General features: G+C 47.2%; 1 protein-coding gene across 1 annotated transcript in view; it reads left to right on the forward strand.

The window, feature by feature from the left end:
- The first annotated feature begins 85 nt into the window (after positions 1 to 85).
- Positions 86 to 23,143, forward strand: part of rad51b (RAD51 paralog B) — a 32,833-nt gene continuing 9,775 nt past the window's right edge. Inside the window, exons 1-10 of the mRNA XM_031581833.2 lie at positions 86 to 347; positions 435 to 533; positions 708 to 821; positions 1,270 to 1,374; positions 1,761 to 1,897; positions 2,452 to 2,571; positions 2,855 to 3,038; positions 4,649 to 4,733; positions 7,242 to 7,360; positions 10,010 to 10,088. Coding sequence (XP_031437693.1) covers positions 450 to 533; positions 708 to 821; positions 1,270 to 1,374; positions 1,761 to 1,897; positions 2,452 to 2,571; positions 2,855 to 3,038; positions 4,649 to 4,733; positions 7,242 to 7,360; positions 10,010 to 10,088 — 1,027 coding nt within the window. The 5' untranslated portion in view covers positions 86 to 347; positions 435 to 449. The remainder of the gene's footprint in view (positions 348 to 434; positions 534 to 707; positions 822 to 1,269; positions 1,375 to 1,760; positions 1,898 to 2,451; positions 2,572 to 2,854; positions 3,039 to 4,648; positions 4,734 to 7,241; positions 7,361 to 10,009; positions 10,089 to 23,143) is intronic.

Below are 23,143 nucleotides of genomic sequence, written 5' to 3' on the forward strand. Positions count from 1 at the left end.
CTGTCCATGTTGTCTCTGTTGCACCAATGCATTTCATACGGTAATGAACATATATGCTAAACAAGTGACCGCACACTTTTCCCGTAATGCCTCAGTAACACCTTTGGTTTGATTGTCAGGTAGCTCAGTTTGCTTCTTCAACGCCTTTAAATAACGCCATTTGAAAAAATGTCCCTGTCATTTTTCTGAATTGTCATGACGTTCGGTGTAATTTATTATAGGAATTATATCATGTTTAGTCTTGAGCATATTGATTATGAGGATATTGAGGATAAACCGTAATTCATCGCCTGTAAGTTACTAGCCACACGTTATTTAGCTACCTAACCAGCTAGCTAGCGATTGAGGTAAATTGTTTGATATATCTACATTGGCGTATTTTTATACTTTGAGAAATCGTTGCATTCATCTGGTGGTCATCTAAATCACGACAGGTTGCAAATTCCAGAATGCAAAATAAAAAACTAGCAAGGGCTGGAGTCGGATCACACATTTGTGAAAGACTAAAGAACCATCACGTCGAAACATGCAAGGTAAGGTAAGGTTGAAGTCAAGCTAGCCAGCTGGGTAATTGTAAACACAGTTTAATTCTACTTAACTGAAGTTAACCAGTGGCCTTTCACGAGTATATTTGATGACAACTTGTGATGTGTGTCCCCCTAAGTTACCCTGTGTACATATGTTCGAAATATACATTTCTCCTTCAGGACTTGCTGTCTCTCACCCCTTTGGAGGTCATGCGTGTGGCGGGGCAAAGCCATTATCAGTCATTACAACTGTTGAAGTCCGTCAGCCTGGCTTGCGCCCCTAAGATAATTCCGGTGGGTGAGGTCGGTGATGAATTTGTCTCCTCCATCCCACCCCGTTTTGATGTGGAGTACAGTGCCTGAAGTCTGTACACGAGTACACACCCCATTGCGAAAGTCATTTCAAGTCTGATATTGAAGTCTAATTAATATTGTAAATTAATCATCTCTTTAATATCCTTGCAGTTTAATAATCTTGCAGTAGAGAAAGTAACCTGAAACATTTAGTGGCCCTAGGTTGGACAGACCTACATATGCCACACATAAAGTGTAGTCTAAGTAATAAGAAGATATGGAGGGGTGAGTTGAGCTACCTCAAAAGTGGTCTTTTTTGTGGGAGACTTTTTTTTTCCCACCACCTCTGTCCGCACCTGTGCACACTTCGAAAGAGAGAATTTATATGCAATGTGTTCCTCTGGGGTTGTGCAGAAAGAGCCTTATGTAGCATCTATCTGTCCCTAAGGCTCAGGAGCTGTGGCTCCAGAGGGAGGATCTGTGTTTCTCCACATCGCTGCGTGAACTTGACGGGCTGCTTCAGGGTGGTGTGCCACGGGGAACCATCACTGAGGTAGGTAGCTTCTTGACTTACGCCCTTACCACTCTCTGTCTCTAGTTCCTCGTGTCTTGATCCTTTCAGCTTTGTTCGTCTTTCAAGCCGTGCTTGTGCCCCTTCCACACAACTCACCTACTCCGATGGTCTCTCTCATCAATGGCTCGGTCTCTGTCTCTATCTCAAAAAGTCTACAACTGTTTATGTCTTAGTACGTAAACAGTATTGTGAGCTACTTTCTTTTTTTTAACCGGAAGGTCAGTTGTTAATGAGGACTGTGTGATAAATGTGTGCATGTAATCTCTATGTGATTTTCACATTTCTTGGTCACTGGTCATCTTGGAACGAGCCAGCTGTAATGCAGACTCTGTGTGTGTGTGTGTGTGTGTGTGTCTTGGCCATAGGTGACCGGTCCCTCTGGCTGTGGGAAGAGCCAGTTGTGTATGATGCTTAGTGTTTTGGCCACTCTGCCTCGCAGCATGGGTGGCCTGGACAGCGGGGTCATCTACATCGACACTGAGTCTGCCTTCAGCGCAGAGAGGTGAGGCTCAGGGCCCAGCATTTCAACCCCTAAAACTGCACCTCTGTATCTGTCCCACACACACATCAACGGATACTACACCTTTGAGCAGAGATGTATGGATGAAGAAGTAGAAAAGGTCACAAGTGATCTGTCCCATGGACATCTTAATGGACATAGAGTTTACTCTCAGTACAGTGAGATGTCATGTTGATGTCTGTTAACTTTTTGGAAATACCTACATTGTAATAATATCCATCAAATACAAATACCAGGAATTCAACACCTGCCCCCTGTTTATGTATGAGATTAGCATCTGAGTAGTGTATACAGTATATAGGCACTATAGGTCCTCAGTGGACAGACCTCTGTCTTGTGCTCTCCCTTCAGTTCCCTCCGTCTCCTTCTTGATTCCTCTCTGACGTTTCTGTCGTCCTTCTGTCTGTGTTTCCCTCCGTCTCTTTCTTGATCCCTCTCTGACGTTTCTGTCGTCCTTCTGTCTGTGTTTCCCTCCGTCTCCTTCTTGATCCCTCTCTGACGTGCCTCTCAGTGTCTCGATGGCTCTGTTCTCCCAGGCTGCTGGAGATCGCTCGCAGTCGTTTCCCAGACTACTTCTCGGTGCCGGAGCGGCTGCTGCAGACGGCTGGGCGCGTTCACCTGTTCAAAGAGCTCACCTGCCAGGAGGTGCTGACCAGGTGTGCTGCTCTTATCACGGCCTAGGGTCGAGGGGCATCATTGCCAGACAACACACTGGTGTATATCCTCAGCAGGTCCTGCGATAACCTGTTGCAAGTGTGCCTCAGGTTTCAATGTTGGGTCTCGCAATGTGTGTGTGGAGCGGGAGGGTGTTTGTGTTATCTTCTTCTTGTGGCGTCTGTTGTGAGATTGTGTGTAAACTTCATACTTGTGTGTGTGTGTGTGTGTGTGTGCGCCCGCGCGCAAAGGTCCGGGTGTGTGTGAGCCTCTCGTTCTTCTCAGACTGGCGCAGCTGGAGGAGGACATCATATCCTGTCACGCCGGGCTGGTGATCCTCGACTCCGTCGCCTCTGTTGTGCGGAAGGAGTTTGACACGTCGTTGTCCGGCAACCTCACACACCGTAGCAACCTGCTGGGACGAGAGGCCGCCACTCTCAAGTACCTGGCCCAGGAGTTCCGCATCCCCGTGAGTGTGTTAATGTGTCTGTTTAGGATTTTAGTTATCTATCTATCTACCTATTTATTTATTTATTGAAATGTGTGTGTAGAAGGAGAGAATTGATAAAAAAAAATAAGGGGGTTTGCAGATGGAAAGGAAAGAGGGGAAACATCAGAGGGTGGAAAGTCTGCTAAAAGAATTGGGGGAAAAATATGGTAGATTGGTAGATGGATGGAACAATCCTTGCTGGAGCTGCTGTACACTAGATCTCCACAAGGTGGCACACTCAATGTTTATGTGCTCTACAATAGAGGTGCTCTACAAGGTGCAGGTTAATAGCTGATACTGTAAACCACCTCCACCTATTCATATTGCTAAAGGTCAATGCTTATTAGAATTACTTCAGAAAATATGCGTCAGTTACTTAAACACCCTGGTGAGGCTCTAAAAAAAAAAAAAGGAAATTATTACAGACTGCTTTCAAAAGCATAAGATCATTTTGAGTTTGAGAGATGTTGGCACTAGAGGGCAGGAGTTAGTGGCCAATCTGAGGAGCAACTTTGTTCCCAGGGAGCTGCACTACTAGGGTGGCCTGTTCCTCAATGGTGCGGCAGAGTACAGCACTCTATGGTAGGGTGGCCTGTTCCTCTATGGTGCGGCAGAGTACAGCACTCTATGGTACAGTATAGGGGGAATAATCTTTGCCTAAAGTCCTCCCACATGCTTTTCTCTTAACCAAGTGCAGTGCAGATGTTCTGAGACAATCATGACAGTGAGGCAAGTGCCAAAATATGCATACATCAGTTTCAAATAAAATGTATGTCAGCGTCATAATTTGAATGATTTGTAGAGATTGTCGAATTTGGCATCGTCATCCTGAAAGGTTTTGCAGGTAGAGATGCCTTTGCCCCACCTTTACACACACACAAACACACAAACACGCACACACACACACACACACACACACACACACACACACACACACACACACACACACACACACACACAAACACGCACTTACACAAATATACGCTCATGTTATATAGCATGGCATCATAACTCATGTATATAAATGATGTTGACATAGGTTTGGTGTAGACATTTGTTGACAAATGATTCTCTGGGGCAGCTGACAGCCAAATTAGTTATGGTTTGTTTTTATTTTGTGTTCCATAAAAAATGTCTGCCCGATACTGCTGGCGCAGTGCAGCTCCAGCTGTAGAGGGGCATTTAATCCAGTGTGCAATCAGTTTACAGCCTCTAGTGAGTGCCAGATACCCAGAGGATGTGATTTTGCCAGCTGTTTATATGTGTGTGTGTGTGTGTGTTCATGCGTGAAGGAATGCTATACATTAATCCAGAATGGAAAGCATAATATCTTGAGAAGATACTTTTGCCATGAGTGGAGTGGAAATTCCCAGCCTTTACTTGTGTTGTGCAGTGCTGGTAGAACTCTCAAGGCCTCAGCTTGTGACACATCAACAGTTCAGCATGTGCTTTCTGAAGCGATAGAACAGGAAGAGGTTTGGCGTAAAGGGGGATGTGATGTCATCTTTGGGTCGTTATGGTTTGTTGTGTGTGTGTGTGTGTGTGTCATGTATGGACGTGCTTCAACGCAGATGCTCATCTCTCCACAGGTGGTCGTAACCAATCAGATCACCACGCACTTCAGCGAGAGAGCGTCGTCATCATCGCTGTCACGCCGCTGGAACGTCCCGGAAGGTATAGAGTGGGTGACTCAGGAGGGTCTGTTTTGCAATGTCAGACTAGCCGTGTCTGGATCTGACTGAGTGTGATCTGAGTGTGATCTGAGTGTGATCTAACTCTCAGTAGCGGTATGAGTGATGTATGATGTGATACGAGGTGAGCTGAGCAGGACATTAATGCCAGCGCGGACGGCAGTTCAGGCTAAAAGGCAATGCGGCTATATGACAGCGTCACAGTTGGGCTGACCTGTTACTCTTGAAGCTTTACTGACGTATGGAGGATCAGGGAAGCTTTGGGCCTATACAGATTCCTACATGTCCCTTCTAAACTCCACTTCCCAGAATCCCCTACTCTCATGTGGTCACTCAAAGGTTTATATTGATGCCCATGACATAGTGCTATGGAAAGGGGATTTAAATGGAATGGGGGACTAAAGCCTGACCAATGGGAGAAGTGGTGCAATGGGATAGTGCCCTGTTTCTTTTATCATAGCATACCTGCCATGGAAGCATTTGCAGATTTTTCCATTGAAATATGATTGTCTGTTGCCCATCGTTTTACTGGAAGAAGAAAATTACTTTTTGCTCCCAGAAACATTTTGAACACACAGGTATTACGTACATATCTTATCTTCCCAGATACGCAGTTTGTGTGTCTTTGTGTCTGAGGTGTGTATGTGTTTGTGTGTCTGAGGTGTGTGTGTGTGTGTGTGTGTGTGAGGTGTACTGTAAAGGAGTGGTGTTGTTTTTCATGGCAGTGTATCCCTCACAGATTCAGACTCACACTCCTATAGAGTGTACAGTAAACAGACCTGCTGTAAAGAACAGACTCGTAACACTGACCTGTAACCTAACACACCACTCTCCTCTTTCAATTAAACATGGACTTTCTCCTGAGGGATCCCTCCCTCCCTCTCTCCCTCTCTCCCTCCCTCCGTCCCTCCCTCCCTTCCTCTCTCCCTCCCTCTCTCACACCATCCCTTTTTCCTCCTTTCCACTGTCTGTCTCCCTTTCCCTTTCTTTATCTGTTTGGGATACTGACAAAACGCAGACTGTAACAATGGGATATTCCCCTCCACCCCCCCCCCCCCCCCTACACACACATGCACACACAAACACACACACACACACACACACACACACACACACCTCTCCTTATTCACCCTGTGACCCCTGTCCATCTTCTCCTCTTGCCTTTTTCTCCTTCTTTCTCTTTTCAGTGTCTCCTCGTTCCCAGTCTTCCGAGTCCTTTGTCCTTCTCTGTGCATTGCACTGTACCTTCTGGTGTGTGTCTGATTGGGTATACTGCTTTATGTTTCCTTTTAATACGCTCTCATTATAAAGCAGTTGATATGTCTGGGGGGGTACTGGTAACTTGAACGGACATCCTCCACATTTGAAGCCAAATACTACAAAAAGTGTCACTCAGGACTGTTCATGTAGATGGGTTTATGTTATGATTATGTTTATAGGACCTACAGTATATGTACTAGAAATCATTTCTTTCTTTCTTTCTTTCTATTTTTCTTCTTCTTTCGTCTTACTTCTCCCTCTGTCAAAGCTGATGTTCCTTGAGCTTGGTCTCGGGCACACATTAAGTAGCCGCGGAAGCTGCTGATTCATCTGACGTGTGTGTGTGTGCGTGCGTGCGTGCCTGCGTGTATATGTGTGTGTGTGTGTGTGCGTAGGGGATGGTTTCCCTGGCCTACTAGTTTGTTCAGCTTCTGAATGTCTTTCTGATCTGCTCTTTAGTGGTAAAGGAGTCTGATCTGCTCTTTAGTGGTGTGTGTGTGTGTGTGTGTGCGTGCGTGTGCTGCAGTGGCAAAAGAGGGATAGATTGAGAGCAAGGAAATGGAGACCTTTCCATGCTCTCACACGATATCATCAGTGTTCCCGTGGCATTCCTATTGTCCGTAATCTCTTCCCTTGTCTCTGGAGCGGGAATCAGTCTGAACATCTGTCTGCTCGCCCCCTGCTCTGGAGCGCTGGGAGGCCACGGTAGAGAGGGCCGACTGGAAGAGGGACCAGAGCAGCACTTAAGCGCTCAGGGCACCACTGAACAGCACTATTTGGATGGAGTCATTGTCAGGAAATGTGTTTATGACCAGTGGCATAGGACATCTGAGGATGACAAAAATATGGTTTCCTATTTCTTTTTCCTACATACCTCTATTACAGTTGGGATTAAAATAGAAGTCATGCAGGATTCCTCATATGTACCTGTTAGAATTCCCAGGCTTATCCCATCCCATTCCCATTACAGAATTCCCATGCTTAAATTCCCAAGTTCAAGCCTTGAAACAGACAGTGACAGAATCAGGTTAAACTTACACATTCAGAAACTAAGAGCAGGCTGTGTGCCAAGCAGAGCGTCTTAGCTCATCAGCCATGAGCATAGCTAAGTGTGAGGAGTGGAAACTCAAGCTCTTGTCAGCAGATCCTTACAGTGGCTCCTTAAGGAGGCCTTTCTGAGGCCCGCACTCAGGCCTGATAAGCTGTCTAACCCTGTCTTCTTCATGTACAGCTCCTGGTGCAGAAGGTGAGAGGGATTCAGGCTATGTGACCGCTGCCCTTGGGAATACCTGGAGTCACAATGTCAACACACGCCTCATTGTCCAGTACGTGGACGCCCATCTGAGACAGGTGAGCTGAGATGCTGAGGTACTCCACGCGCCTGATACATTAAGGAGGACTTGTACTCCTAAAGTAGTGTCAGGTAACTCTCTATTCAGAGACTGGGATTCATTAAAGCTGTTTTGAGAGTGTGTGCTTTTACACATGCTCTCCAGATGAGTGGATGCAGATTTCTGGGGGGCAAGCTCCTGTAGAGATGGTTTCTGGGTATGAATGATCCCATTGTCCCAGCCCGCTTGTGATAATATAACGATGTGGTAATAGTAGAAAAAAAACCCAGAAGATGTCTTTTAAAGGTACCGATACACAGGTGTTCTGTGGGTGTTTCTGTGGACAGGTAGTCTGCAGGTGTTTGAGGAGACACGGGTGAATTGAGGTTTCTTGCGTCACAGTTGGATGCTGTGCCAACACGGCACCCACGCAACACTCCCCCACCTTCCCACGAAAAGCCGCAGGAGCACGGATCTAAATCTGGCTCGTGTCCACTGAGATGGGGTGGAGCAGGGCTGGTTTGGACAGGTCTACTTGGCCCCCAGAAACCAAGTCCTCTAAGAACATTCCACAGCCTAACAGAAAGAAAGCCCCCAAAAAGGGGGAAAGAGAGAGACGCTGATTTATTTTTCCAACCCAGGAGTTCTTCGTCTGAAGGGTCATGACCCAGGTTGTGTAGATGGGCATCATGGGATGTTGGAGGGTTTGTTGACAACACCCCCACATCAGCAGACACCCCCCCCCCCTCCCCCAAACCATTCCCTTCTCTCTTACCTCTCTACATCTTTACTCCCCGTCCTCCTGCTTATGTTTCTGTGGGAGGACATGCATCAGCCAGAGTAAGCAGAGAGGATGATGGGAAGTGCGGTTTTGGCCCCCTCCGACCCTTGGGCCTGAGGATTGATTGTTGATTGCTGACCGCAGGTAATTGTAGCCTCAGTGAGAAAAGCCCGCAGGCGTGTTTAAACTGATCGCAGGCCAGCGGAGCTTTCCACCAACTGTTAAATATTTCAATTGCACAGTCTCTCACAAGGCTAAGGGTAACCCCAGTTTTGTGTGCATACATGTGTGTGTACATGCACATGTGTGTGTTTCTGTGCGTGTGTATGTTATGTATGTAAGAGCAGCTATGTCCTCTGCTTTGGTTCACACCACATGCTGTCCAACATTGTGGCGCATTTTTGTTTTGTTTTTGTTTAGTTTTCTTGACACAGCTCATCATATTACGGCTCCTCCTCCTATGTCGCTAGCTTGTAGTCACGAGGCCGCCCAGTACAGTCAGCCATTCTCCCCTACGGCCTGCGCAGTCCCTCCAGGCCAAGGTGTTTTGATTCTCTCTGGCCTAATTTCCTCTCTGGACGGCCGTATTGAGTAGCTTCCCCCCAGAGAACGGCCCCTTTGCTGGCGCTCTCTCCCGGCATGGCACACCCAGGCCTCGCTCTCTCTCTCTCTCTCTCTCTCTCTCTATCTATCCTTTTCCTGCTCTCTCTCTCTCTCTCTCGCACTCTATCTCTCTCGCTCTCTCTCTCTTTCTCCCGCTCTCTATCTCTCTTTCTCTCTCTCTCTCTCTCTCTCTAGCGCTCTCTCTCTCTCTCTCTCTCTCTCTTTCTAGTGCTCTCTATCTATCTCTCTGTGCCGAGATCAGGTGCAGAACAAAAGTTGAGGAGGGTTCTGACGCACACACTCCCAGCCACCCACCCGAGACGGAGGGTAAACCCATCCGCACCGCACCCCTCCCGTCGGATCAGGATTAGGTGTCCTGGAGGCACCGCATTCACCTTCATGGCTCCCACAGCACCTAACAACATGGCCCAGACACCCGATCCACGGGGTTTGTGCTCAGACACCTGGTTAACACACAAACATGAACGGACATTTACTCACTGCTGCACAAGGGCTAATGAGTACGTGTATCACAACACATTGACTAGACACCAGTACAATTTACAAAGCCAGATGTGCCAGCACACACACACACACACACACACACACACACCACACACACCACACACACACCCACCCACACACCACACACACACACCACACACACACATAGACACACACACAGACTCACGTGGTGGCGAGAAACAGGCAGTTCAGTATTGACACGTAGGCCCCATGTACAGTAGTAAAGCATCTTGCCACTAAGTTTGTTGTGATGAAATATATATTTTATAGCCACTTGCTATCATCGTGTAACATCGTTTCCTTGACCGTCTGTTGATGGCATTCATTCAATTCTTAATTGTCTCTGTTTTTGCATACAATGTATTCCACTGTCTCAAGGGTGTTGGTGTTTTTGTTTCTGTGTGCGTTTCTGGTTTCCTGTGAGTATGCAGGAATTCCCTTTTGATTGTTTCACATAGCCTATAAACAGTCATGAATTATGAATGCAGTTTGTTATCTACTCAGCATCTACACATACAAACAGACCTTTTCCTCTCTTGCTTAGGAGCGGTAGAGTAACCACCTGTTGCCATAAACCAAAATGAAGTTGACGATGGCAGTCATATCAAAACAATTATTTCGATAATGTGTTTTTAAAAGGATTGTTGAAGGAGTACTATGCATAGTATCAACAAATGTCCTACCACCAGATGTGGTGCTACCATTTCATGACCTTTATCTGACCCTGTCTTTCTCTGCTTCTTGTTCCTTTGATGTCAGATTGTCATAGCCAAGTCACCTGTGGCACCTTTTGCCGTGCTGAACTACACCGTGCAGAAGGAGGGCATCCGACTGGAGGGTGAGTCCCTGTTCATCGGCACGTGTTATCCCTCCGAGGGCAGCCGCTGCCACTGCCACTGCCAAGTTATTTGACCTCCATGTTGGCCCTCTGGCCGGACGTTAACTGGGGTAGTTGTCCTCTATGTCCTGTGTTAGGCCCACACAACCAATGCTATCAAGAAGATCTCTTAAAAATAGGAAAAAAAAGATGTGTTCCCAGTACTAGCTCCCAAAAATATGTTTTTACGTCAACATTCAAATATTTTGTGCATTTTTCGAAATGAGCATCTCCAGCTGATTCCCTAAGTCAGGCCCTCTGTAGCCTTTGTCTCAGTGCAGTCGGGTAAGGAAGACAGATTTCTCTGGCCCTGGGTGACCCGTAGCTGTTTGAGTTAACAGCAGAATAGTGGATGTTTTATCAGACACCGATAAACTACAGGTGTGTAAGCAGACCCCGGTGTACGGAGGTTTCTTGCATCACAGTTGGATATTGTGTCTCTCAAAACCCCCACGCCTGCACACTCAATTCCTCGCTGCTAAAAGCCACAGATGCATACATATAAATCTGGCTCCTCTGAGATGGGGTGGGGGCTTGAGCGTGGTTTGGCTCCGAATGCGCGTCCTCAAAGTGCATTCCACAGCACAGCAGGACGGCAGCTCGCGAGAAGAAGAGAGGGCAAGGAAGACAACCGCTTGAAACCCCCGAAGAAACGACCTTTAGCAGGGTTTCTCTCTCTGTGTGCTGAGTATCTCAGCTGAGTATCTCACAGAGGCCGGCCTTGGGTTTACCCACTCATGCCCCTCACATGAGCCGCTGTGATAACATCTGTTTTAATCCCGTGTTTGTTGTTAAGGTCCCTCTCGGCTTAAGCCCCAGCTGTTTTTCTTGCTAGTTTCGCTACGGTGCCGGGGGCCGCAGGCTCAGGTGCTCCCATCATAGCTACTTATAAATTAAAATGGTTGCACTGGTGGGCAATGTTGGGCAAAAATGCTGCGGGAGAGGAAGTGTAGAAGTCATAAGAAACATTTTTTATATTGCATTTACTTGAAGCATCTACGTATATATTTGTTTCAAAATACAATTTATAGATACAGTACAGTGTTGTTTTTTAACCTAAAAATGTAAAGTGGGTATAGGGTACTGGGTAATACGATCCTCGTGTTGTTTCTTCAGAATGACATTGTGGTATGTCTGGAAACCTTTCTGAACTTTCAACCAAAAACAAAAGCTCCATACTGCAGTGCGGTGACTGAACCCTTAAACTCCATACTGCAGTGCGGTGACTGAACCCTTAAACTCCATACTGCAGTGCGGTGACTGAACCCTTAAACTCCATACTGCAGTGCGGTGACTGAACCCTTAAACTCCATACTGCAGTGCTGTGATTGCACCCTTAACGCGCCCAGTGGAAAGCTACTGTGCCGGCCCACGTTCCCTGGATCTGACCTGCCTGCGCTCTCACCTGACCTCCGCTGCTGGAGTCCTGCTGCATAACCATCTCCCGCCTCATCCTTAGACCCGGGCGGGCGGGGGATTAGTCAGATCCGGCTCCGGTTACTCAGGACAGCGGAGTGGAAAAGCACCCAGAAAACAAACTTGAGTGCAGTGAGGAGAAGGCAGGGAGAGAGGGAGAGAGAAGAGAGAGGAGTGCGGCCAGAGGGAATGCGAGGAGGGAGGGAAGAGATTAGGAGAGTCGTGTAGTCTCTGATGGGCTTGAGAGATTGGATGTGGAGTACGAGTGGTTTTTACATAGATTACAAAGGCGAAAACTATGCAAAGTGTGTCTGTGTGTGTGTGTTTGTGTCTGTGTGTGTGTTTTTATGGACTGACTAGTCTCTCTTTCACTTTCCCATTGCTCAGAGGCACGGTTTGTAGGTTGTGTTGCTCCGTCTGAATGTGTGTTTGTGTGTTTGTAAGTGTATCTGCGTGCCTGTGTGTGTGGACTGTATCTCACACACTCACACACAGTCATTGAATGGCCCCCCTCTCATCCCGCTCCCTCCTAACAAGCACTTCTTTGATGAGATTCCCACTTCCTGCCAGCATTAAATAAAGGCCCAGTATAAAAAAAAAAAACACACTGCTCACACACGCGCGCACACACAAACACACACACACACACGCACACACATACACACAGAGTACTCTCCCCCCACACAACAAGAGGATCCTTCATGGCCACCCTAAAGGCCATTAGGCACGGCCAGCTACTCCAGGCAGCTGCTGTGACCTACTGATGAGAGCAGCAAACAGTGTCTCCCGCACAACGGGTGGCCACATCCTACACCCCTCACATGCTACACGCCTCACATGCTACACGTCTCACATGTTACACGCTAATGGTAATTAGTTTTATACCATATATTGAAGATTCAGTCTTAGGTTTGATCAGTCAGGATTCAGGTTTATTCTTGAAGAATGGCGGCCGACCACTTGTGAGACAGAGACTTTCAGATCCATCCTCCCTCACAGAACTTCACCTCAGTATATCTGACTTGTTCCTTGGGGAACAGTCTGTTAAATACACTGACATTAAGGGGTGTTACCGTCTATTCAAATGGGCCATGCATGCAGGGTTCTTTGTCTCGACCTGGGGGGGAGGTGAGACCAATGTCGCACCTCACTCCCCTGGTCAAAATCAAGTATATTCACCCTGGAACTGTTTACATGCTAGTTAAGTCCAAATAAAAGTAACAATTAGAACTAGGTATAATATCATTGACTTATTGACTATGGCATATTCTTATGACCTATGCTGGTCCCTTCAACGCCTCACATGCTACACGTCTCACATGTTACACGCCTCACATGCTACACGTCTCACATGTTAAACGCCTCACATGTTAAACGCCTCACATGTTACACGCCCTCAGATGTAACACACCTCAGGGAAGCTACACGCCTCACATGTGATCTGCTGAGGAGTTTTACCTTTTAAAATTTTCGAGGTGTTGGGCGCTCTCAGAACATAAACACAGCCTGACTCATATTCATGTAAATGCATCAAAAACACTGCTTTGTTGCCCTTTCACTTCACTGGAAAAGAAATATATACCTGCTTATAAAACTGAAAGTGACTGGCAATCTAACATTTGAGGAAAATCAACACAATTTAGTTTTCTGTGCTCTCTGAGCAGGATTCCATTGAGCCGAGAAATTGTAGTTCCTGATGGTGCTGGTGGAGGTGATCAGTGTAGGTGTAGTTTCTGATGGTGCTGGTGGCATTACTTGAGGATGTTTGTGGTAATTGTACTAACGATGCAGGATACGACCCAAATATGTCCAACTTCGCAGAGGACGGCGTACCGAAGGTTACACCATCAGTGGACGGCGTAGCGAAGGTTACACCATCAGTGGAAACGGACCCGCTACATATACATAAGGCCAATGTGTTCCCTCGCTCTGTGACTTCATGCCCCAATAGCAGGCCAAGATTTCGGGGCACATTAACAACAGGATATCTTAAACAGATGTGCTCTCCAGAAGCGCGTACAATCCTATGAGCTCACATACCCTCTTTCTCCTCCGCTCCGCTCTGCTCTGCTCACAGCCGAGAACCAAATGTTTGCGGGGAAAAAGACAAAAAAAGTCGTTACTGTTACGTAATGACCGAGGGAGTGTGTCTCTAGTTCTCCCCAGCGTTTGACAAGAGCTTTTTGACCCTGCTTTGTCTTCCGCTGGCTATCAGTCTTCTCTTCTATTGACTCTCTGAAAAGAGCTTTTCAGTCCCCACTCCTCTCTCCTTCCTTGTCTCTATCTATCTCTCTTTCACTCTCTATTTGCTCCTCAATCACTCCTTTCAGTCTATCTGTTTATCGTCCTCATTAAATGATCTCATTATAATTCTATCCGTCCGTGGCGCGTTGCTCTCATTACGTCCGCTGATGCGGGGCAGTTATGTAACTTCCTGGTTGGGGTCGCTTCTGACTCTGGGCTCGGGATCGGGCGGGAGGAGGCAGGGGATCAGTGCGGAAGCGGGTGTGATCGTTTTTCAGACGCGCACAGGCGTATGAGGCATCTGACCTGTAGGTTTATAAAGGAGGAAGGACGACTTTTTATCCACCCAGGTTTCTGGTCACAGTCACATTCATTAAACCTCACCTCCAAGTCAAATGTCATGGAAACCATCATATTTCCCATGTAGCAAAGCTGAAGTGTATGATCTAGCTATGTTCTTCTATTGGACAATGGAGCTGAACACTAGCCTACATAGATGTGATGTCAGTGACACTAAAATCTCACAGGCTACTTGTACAAGAGACCCTTAGCATTAGCAGCAGTATGAGCCCCATTGAAGCTGTGTGAAATGTACTGAGAGGAGCTTCCACCCAGCACCTGTGACGGGGGGAGCTTCTTTCATCCGCCTTATTTGCATGTTTTGTACTCGTGAGGAAATGTAAATGTGACCACTAGCGCTGAAGAGTAACCTGGGGAGGTCCTCCACGGAACCCTACAGTGACAGAGGGAGCGAGAATCAAAGTGTGTGCCGCTTAGCTCTCAAGTTATCCTGTGTCGTCGAGAGGGTGAAATCTAATTTGACATGAAATGAAGTTAGTTAACATCACCCTCCATTTAGCAGCTGCTGGGAACAGATTAGCTGTGTCGTATGAACGCTAAAAGAGAGGAATCCAAGCTCCGGCAGGCTGATTTCCCGTGAGGAAAGGTGATCTGCAGTGGCGTGTGGTACAGTATCCAGCTCATAGATACGGCCCAGATGTCCATCCGTTGGCCAGGTGTGCGGCGCTACACTGCCGGCTTGATATCGCATGGACATCGGCACAGCACAGGCCTCCTGGGAGGGAGCATGGCTCCCAAGGTGTGTGGTGTGTGGTGTGTGGTGTGTGTGTGTGTGTGTGTGTGTGTGTGTGTGTGTGTGTGTGTGTGTGAATTGCAATACTGAAGGTCTTTGTCTGTCATTGTGATTGGAGTCAGCAGATGATTGGATGTGACAGAAAACATATACGCCAGACCATAGGAAACTGTGAATGAGGCTCACCCTGCTTCTCTCTCTCTCTCTCTCTCTCTCTACCCGCCCCCTCCCCCTGTGTCTATTTGATGCAACTGTACACGTTTCTGTGGCGGCCTCTTCCTTGCATGTCACTGAAACTTCAGGAGGAGAGGTGGGGTGAACGCTGTTTCCCAGAGTGCGATCTGACATCCGAGGTGTGCCACTTTACTTCAGGTGCCGTGATTGGATCTCCCGGGTGTCTGCACCCCCCCCCCCCCCCCCCCAGGCCAGGATTAATCTCTGCTCTTTGTTCCCTCAGCAGGGATTGTTTTGTCCCCCCCCCCTTCCCTTTTCTGCTGAGACACTGTCGGCCATCTCGGATTGCACTCCGCTGCGCTCTCGTAACCCTATCACCCCGGCACCGTGGAATCGCGCGACGCAGGGCGTTTAACATACACCTGAGACGGCTGGGACTCCATTAGCTCCTCGTCCCCGCGCTCATCCAACTTGTGATCAGCGCAGCAGGTGACCCCTATCACGTGAGCGCCTGGAACTCTAGCACAAAGTAGCCGCGTCATTTTGTAATCGCACACATGTGATGCCCAGCCCCCCATCTCTCCCCCCTCCTCTCTCCTCTCTCCTCTCGTCCCTGTAGAGCGCATGCGGCGGCCCGCTGCGCGCTTTAAAGCATGCGTTTGCTCAGCCGCTCGGCGCAGTGGCCAGGGGCATCTGTGGAGCGTTTAATGAGACGGCTGGAAACTCTGATGGGGCTTCTGTTACAGGACCTTTTACAGGACTGCTGCAGGAGATGCAGCGCTGGGAAATCGAAGCGGGAAAGACAGAGCGAGTGCTGAACAGCTGCCTTTTACGGCCCTAGTGTCTCTCTCTCTCTCTCGCTCTCTCTCTCTCTCTCTCTCTCACACTCACACTCACATACACACACACACTCACACTCACACTCACACACACACACACACACACACACACACACACACACACACACAGACAGGTTACACAAACATACCAAGGCCACACACCCTCATGAAGATACAATGAACCCTGAAGTCATGGCAGTGGATGGCAGGCAGTTACAGTAGTAAAGTAAAAATCACAGTGATGTAAAAAATGATAAAAGACGTGAGAGTGGTATTCAGTAAAATTCTGATGGTCAAATGTAAGTTTTGATAGTAATGTATGAGTGAACAGAAACTAGCGGGTATAAAGGAGGTCTTAACTGTGTGGAGTTCTGTGTTACATGGGCAGCTGCAGCTGTCTTTTTAGTCCGTTTCTCACATCTCTAGGCCTAAGCGCCACGGTTGGCCCATTTAGCCAGACACCCCAACCTACCTAGCTAAATGGTCTGGTGATTATTTAATTGATTATGACTCCCGATCAGTACTTAGTGATTAGTTAATAGATTATGACTCCCGATCAGTGCTTGGTGATTATTTATTTGATTATGACTCATGATCAGTACTTAGTGATTAGTTAATAGATGATGACTCTTGATCAATGATTGGTGATTATTTATTTGATTATGACTCATGATCAGTGCTTGTGCTGTATTCAAAGAAAGTGTTTTTGTAAACTTAAAATATATGTGTCACACACTAGTTTATTAGTTTAATATTTGTTTTCATGTACGCCAACACTTTAATATAGCATATTTTTTATGAGGGGAAGTCCTGATCGAAAGCTGCTTCTTTCGGCTGGAGATGACCCCTGACCTCAGGCCTGTCTCTGAGCACCACGGGGTCAGGCATGCACGGCCACGACCAGGGCCAAGGCCAAGGCCAAAAACAATCCAGTCCAGCGCAGTCCTGAGGAAATGGAAAAATACCTCATCTTTCAGGAGGAATTCTGCTTCCTCCTCCTCCTCCTCCTCCTCCTATCTGTCAGAGCTCGAGCCTTTAGACGATTGAGCCCCAGCTCAAGTGCCGCCGCTGCTGCTTCTCCTGTTGATTGTAACCAGCGTCTTGGCCCTTCCTGCAAATGCTGATTAGTATGGAATTGGCAAGCGTTGGTGTGAGTGTGTGTGTGTGCGGGCGCGCGGTTGAGCTGTTTGGTTAAGGCCCCTCGGACCTCCACTCCCTTCTTCTTGAGGAGCTGCCAGTCTCTGGTTTTCATTAGTGCTGCCGAGAGACGGCGGAGTGCGTGTGGACGCCCTGGAATGCAGGCTTGGAATGCCGCGTGGTTTAATGTGGTTTTGATATCTGTGTATTCATGCGCAGTGATAAGGAGCCGGAGAGGTATTACAACACAGCAACTCCCCCTCCTGAGAAAGACTCCAGGGTACTGAAATCAGTTCTGAAGTTTTCCAGCAGTTTAAAGATAGAAATGATGAAGCTGGGCTGCCTGGATTTGCACGCAAAAATGTGTTCATTTCACATATGTGTGTGTGTGTGTGTGTGTGTGTGTGTGTGTGTGTGTGTGTGTGTGTGTGTGTGTGTGTGTGTGTTTCACATATGTTTGTTGATGATTTGAATAAATGGCGATGGTATTCGGATGTGAGTGATGTCACTGGAATCCTGGGTGTGCTATGAATCATTTGCAGTCAATCATCTTCTGCCTGGGGATGCTTGAATCTGTGTGTGTGTGTATGTGTGTGTCTCTGTGTCTGTCTGTGTGTCTGTGTCTGTCTGTGTCCCTTTGTGGGTGAGTGTGTGTGTGTCTGTGTGGGTTAGTGTGTGTGTGTGTAGGGGACGGGGGGACGGGGGGGGGTTGTGTGGGTGAGTGTGTGGGTGAGTGTGTGTGTGTGTGTGTGGGGGGGGGGGGGGTTCAGTGTGGGTGAGTGTGTGTGTGGGTGGGGGGCGGGGGGTTGTGTGGGTGTCTTATTGTGATACACACAGGAAAGGAATGAAGAGTGACTCAGAGTTTGTCATAGCCATTTAGCCCCTCCTTTCTACACCATGAAATGGAGGGTGGGAGAGAGGGATGGATAGATGATATTCCTCATTAACCTTATGTGCAGCTGTCATTAAGGTCATGGGCCTCTATGTAGAGTGGGAGAGAGTAACCACTAATCCCTTGGATTAGGTGTCCTCTCTGCTGCCTCTCTGGTGCAGCTCTCTCCTTTCTCTCTCCTCTCTTCTCTCTCCTCTCCCTCTCTTTCTCCCTTCTCCCACTCCCGTCCCCTGTTGTTAGGAAACGCGTCTCGTTCATCACTTCACCAATGCTTACATCTGAGCCTTCTTATGAGGATGTGTTCTGAGCCCCAACGTCAGTGTTTGTCAGTGAGGTCATTTGGACCTGTTTTTTTTTTTTAAACCTTGTATCTGTGCCTGCCTTTTAGGACCTGTGTGTGTGTGTGTGTGTGTGTGTGTGTGTGTGAGAGAGAGAGAGAAAGAAAGAAGACAGAGACAGAGCACTTGGCAGCAGACCCTGTTGTCCTCTGGATTTCTACCCATACGTGCCGATGAAGTGGCCTGTGTTTTGTTCCCCCCTGTCCCGCTAACGGTCTGGCTGCCATTTTCCATCTCCCGTGTTCCATGGACCTTTGTTCCGTGGCCCGGTGTCCTGTGCCCCGTGTTCCATGGCCCGATGTTCCGTGTTCCGTGGTCTATTCCGTGCCCTGCGTTCCATGGCCTGATGTTCCGTGCCCCGTGTTCCGTGGTCTATTCCGTGCCCTGCGTTCCCACAGCCTGCTATCCTCTGGAGATCGGCGCCCCTCTGGCAGCTTCCTCTTTCCTCTCCGACAGCCTGGGCCACTCCACAGCTCTTCCTGCTCTCCCGCTTCTGTCTCATCAGCACAAAAGAGACACCGGGACAACATCCCAGACAGCCCACATCCCAGTGCGCATTAATAGACTTGTACCTGAGAGGTGGGGTAGCCCATATGGGAAAGGTCTGTAAAAGAAAAAAAACATAGGAATTACACTTGTCATGTATGACTTGCATGATGGGCCTAAAGAGATGGCATGTACATTTCATACAAAAGTGGCATAATACCCTTCATAATGCGTTTATACTATATATGAATGAGCATATGGATTTCACAGACTGTCCATGGAGGAGATTAGGAGGGAGAGTGAGAATGCACACAAATGGGATTTTGGTCTAATCAGATGCTAAAACCAACAGTTGGATTTATCAAGCAACGAGGGTTGTCTTAATAGTAGAAGTAGTAATGCAAACAAGCAGATTATGTAATCTCTGTTTAAAACCATACTTTAGCCAAGGAGTAGGCTACACAGAGTTTTCATTCTGTCACTGTAATGTTATTTATAATTATGTCACGACTGAAATCAGTCACCTCTTATGTTCTATTACGAGCGTCTGAAATGTCAATGAAATGAATGAAATCAAATAGTCACCTGACTCATCCATAGTTTAGCGTATTAAACTCTTGCTCCAGAAAAAGGTGTTTGGTGTTTGTCATACTAGTGCTCTGATTTAACGTGCCACCTTAGACATCAGTCTATAGGCAGTTCAGTCTATATGATAGTGAGCTTTGATCTACCGATAATTGCATTAATCCATCATTCATACCATTATAGTACAATATCGTGTGCAGGCCAGTTAGCCTCAAAGCCATTGCCAGGTTGTTGACATTAGCAGTCATCTTGTAGTATTTATAGCAGTGTAGATAGCAGAGGGTGGTCGAGGAGGCTCTCCCTCCCATAATCCCACCATCTCCTGGCTCTAGGACCCTGAGGAGGAGCACATTCCTAAGAGCATCGTGCTACCAGGTGAGTGTGTGTGTGTGTGTGTGTGTGTGTGTGTGTGTGTGTTTGTCTTGAAGTAAGTTGGTGTATGTAGGAGTGTTCCCACTGCATGAGAACCATACATCATATAGAAACGATACCAGGATCGCAGAGTATAGTTCCCTTGAACCTTAACTGGTGTGCCAGTGCCCTAGTTCTATAAAAGTGTGACTTAGTGCTTTGAATGTGCGTTTGTACTTAAAGAAGTAGACCAATGGCTTACGTTAGAGTGCGTCTGTCTCTGTTTACAAATCCTACAACCATTCATGTGGTTCTGACCCGCCGAAGCGAATCCAAGAGGTTTATTCGTGTTTAGCCAGACTTGGCAGTGTGTATCTAACTGAGGCGAGCAAATCTAGAAAAGATTTAAAAAAAACGACAGACCGAAATGTAGAAAGGACTGTTGTGGGATATGTGGTCTGTGAAGAGTTAAGTCTCTGTGTGTCAGGATCTGAAAAGGTGTGTGTGTGTGTGTGTGTGTGTGTGCGTGCGTGTGTGTGTGGTTGGTAATCTGGCCGCAGGAATGCAGTGAGTGCAGACTGCTAAACACTCCCCTACTCTCCCTCTGTGTGCGCCACACAAAGAGTGCTTTGTTCTGCAGTCCCTCGACCCCTCCTCTCCCCTCCTCTCTCTCTCTCTCTCTCTCTCTCTCTCTCTCTCTCTCTTTCTCTCTCTTTCTCTGCCTCTTCTCTTGCTTCTCTCCCTTTCCTCAACCCCTCCTCTCCCCTTCTCTTTCTCCTTCTTTCTCTCTCTCCCTCTTTCTCTCTTTCTCTGCCTCTTCTCTTGCTTCTGTCCCTTTCCTCAACCCCTCCTCTCCCCTTCTCTCTCTCCCTCTTTCTCTCTCTTTCTCTGCCTCTTCTCTTGCTTCTTTCCCCTCCATCAACCCCTCCTCTCCCCTTCTCTCTCTCTCTCTCTCTCTCTTGCTCACTCTCTTCCTCACACATACTCTTATATACATGCACTTTCTTTCTCTCCCTTATTCTGCGTCTGTCTCCATCTCTCTGATACACATGCACTCACACACTTCATAAATATTATATTGAACTTGTTCTGTCTTCATCTTACTGTCACTCAAAGCCCATAGTTATGAATCTGGCCAATTGTTTGGCCACTCTTTCCCTCCCTCTCTCTCTGTCTCTCTCTCGCTGTCTCTCTCTCTCACTCACTCACTCACACACACACACACACACACACACACACACACACACACACACACACACACACACACACACACACACACACACACACACTTCTATCCTCCAGCACTGGCTAATAAACAACCAGGGCAAATAAGAGAAGGAGGAAACTCTGCGGAGACTCACAAACCTGAAACAGCTTGGATGGTGTGTGTGTGTGTGTGTGTGTGTGTGTGTGTGTTCCTGTCTTATACAGTTACAGTGTTTAACCGCGGCTCAAGCGGTCCAAAACCAGTATCTGCCCCACCATATGAAGCGCACACTTCAAGCGCCAGACATCCATGGAACTGAGGTTTCTTACAGCCACCACAGTAGTCCCAGACTGAAGTTGCTGGAGCTTTGCTTTAGTGTGTGTGTGTGTGTGAGAGAGAGAGAGAGTGTGTTTAACTTGCGTCTCACAAGGTGCACAGTGCTTTCCCCAGCTGGTGTGTGATTGAATCTGCTAAAATAATCAGTCCTCCCTCATAGGCTCCCCCCCCCCACCCCTCTCTCTCTCTTCCTCTCTCACTCTCTCTCTCTCTCTCTCCTGCAATGCTTTAAATGTCTCTGATCTATGCTGCCACAGCTGCTGCTTAGTATTCTGTCTGCTAACACACTAACACACATGCACACACATACACGTCTTTGTAAGTTCCATTAGGACTTTTGTCCTGATTTGGTTCATAGGCAATTGTGTGACGGTAGTGTGAGGGGTGTCTGATTGTCTTGCCAGCACTCTCTCCAAAAACTCTCTGCTGGTTGTTGAACAACTGTCTTTGACTCCCAGATATTCATAATCGGAAGTGTGACTAGAGCCCACAGACTGATATTAGTCATAACACACACACACACACACACACACACACACACACACCATCAAAAAAGCATTACAAAATCTAGTGCCTAAATGGTTTCTTTCTTTCTCAGCCAGTATCAAGACCGGGAATTAACTTACTTACTACCGGTAACATATTGGATTGGGCTGGTCACTGATACTTTTGCAAAATATCTAAATACTAAAGTCTACTGGCTGAGTAACTAAACAGATACTCCATGGGCCCTAAGCTCACTGATCCAGTTACAAAACTGTAGTCCTCAAAACTGAGTGTCAACTGTTAATGGTGAAACACGTTCATCCGTTATCCTCTTTATTGTAGCTGAGTGAATGTATAGCTTTTATCAGTATATGTTCAGAAATATGACCTATGATCTTAGTGTTGCTGACTAAAGCTTGTTTTTGGCTTCAAGGTTTTAACCAGTTTCAACCAGAATACAACCATAGGTTATCTAAGCCTAAACTGACTCGCCAAGAGCCCAGAGAACCCAACACAAATATGGCCACATCTAGCCTGAATCCGCACTAGCCAGGGACATGAATGATGGCACCTGGGGTAGAGCCAGTTGTAGACATAATAACATTTCTGGCTAATACTGGCTAGCGTTTCACGTTTAGTCTGGCTAATATTTCAACAGATTCATCCAAAAGTTAGCAGCCTCAAACAATATCCAACCACACCGGTGTGGAAGTTGGGTTTTCAGTTTTATTAAGGAGGGTTTCGGATGGGATTTTGAAGGCTTTCTCATCCTGCCAATGTGATCACATTAACTTTGTTTATTCCAAAGCTATCGGGTGTACAAGAGATTGACTGTAAATGACGGAAACTGTCACATTTTCCTCTCCAAGTCCTTTCAGTAGGAATGAGTACCAGACTTCATGGTGATTACCAGAAGCTCAGTAATACTGCGTCTGGTCTATGAACCAGCATTTAGCCTGCTCCTGCGTAAGACACGGAATGCCTTTAGAGCAAATACTTTTGTGTTTAATTAAGGGCCGACGGTGTGTTTGCATGTGTCGGGTTCCTGCGGAGCGCTGGGCAGTGAGGTTAGATGAGGTGATGGACGCTCAGCATTGGCAGCGTGGATGGGTCCTCATTAGGACTGAGGACTAGATGGGTGATACGACCCAGAGAGACAGAAGGGAAAGGGAAAGAGAGAGAGGAAAAGAGGGGAAAAGAAAGAGAGACAGAGGAAAAGAGGGGAAAGAGAGACAGAGGAAAAGAGGGGAAAGGGAAAGAGAGACAGAGACGGAGGACAAAGAGGGGGAGGAGAGACAGAGGAAAAGAGGGGAAAGAAACGAGAGACGGATGAAAAGAAGGGAAAGGAAAGAGAAAATGGTTGGCCTTTGATTGGACTTGGTTTTGGCTGTCCTTTTTTTTTTTTTTTTTGTCTTTTTTTTTTTTTTTTCTT

The sequence above is a fragment of the Clupea harengus genome, chromosome 15, assembly GCF_900700415.2.
Source record: "Clupea harengus chromosome 15, Ch_v2.0.2, whole genome shotgun sequence".
NCBI lineage: Eukaryota > Metazoa > Chordata > Actinopteri > Clupeiformes > Clupeidae > Clupea > Clupea harengus.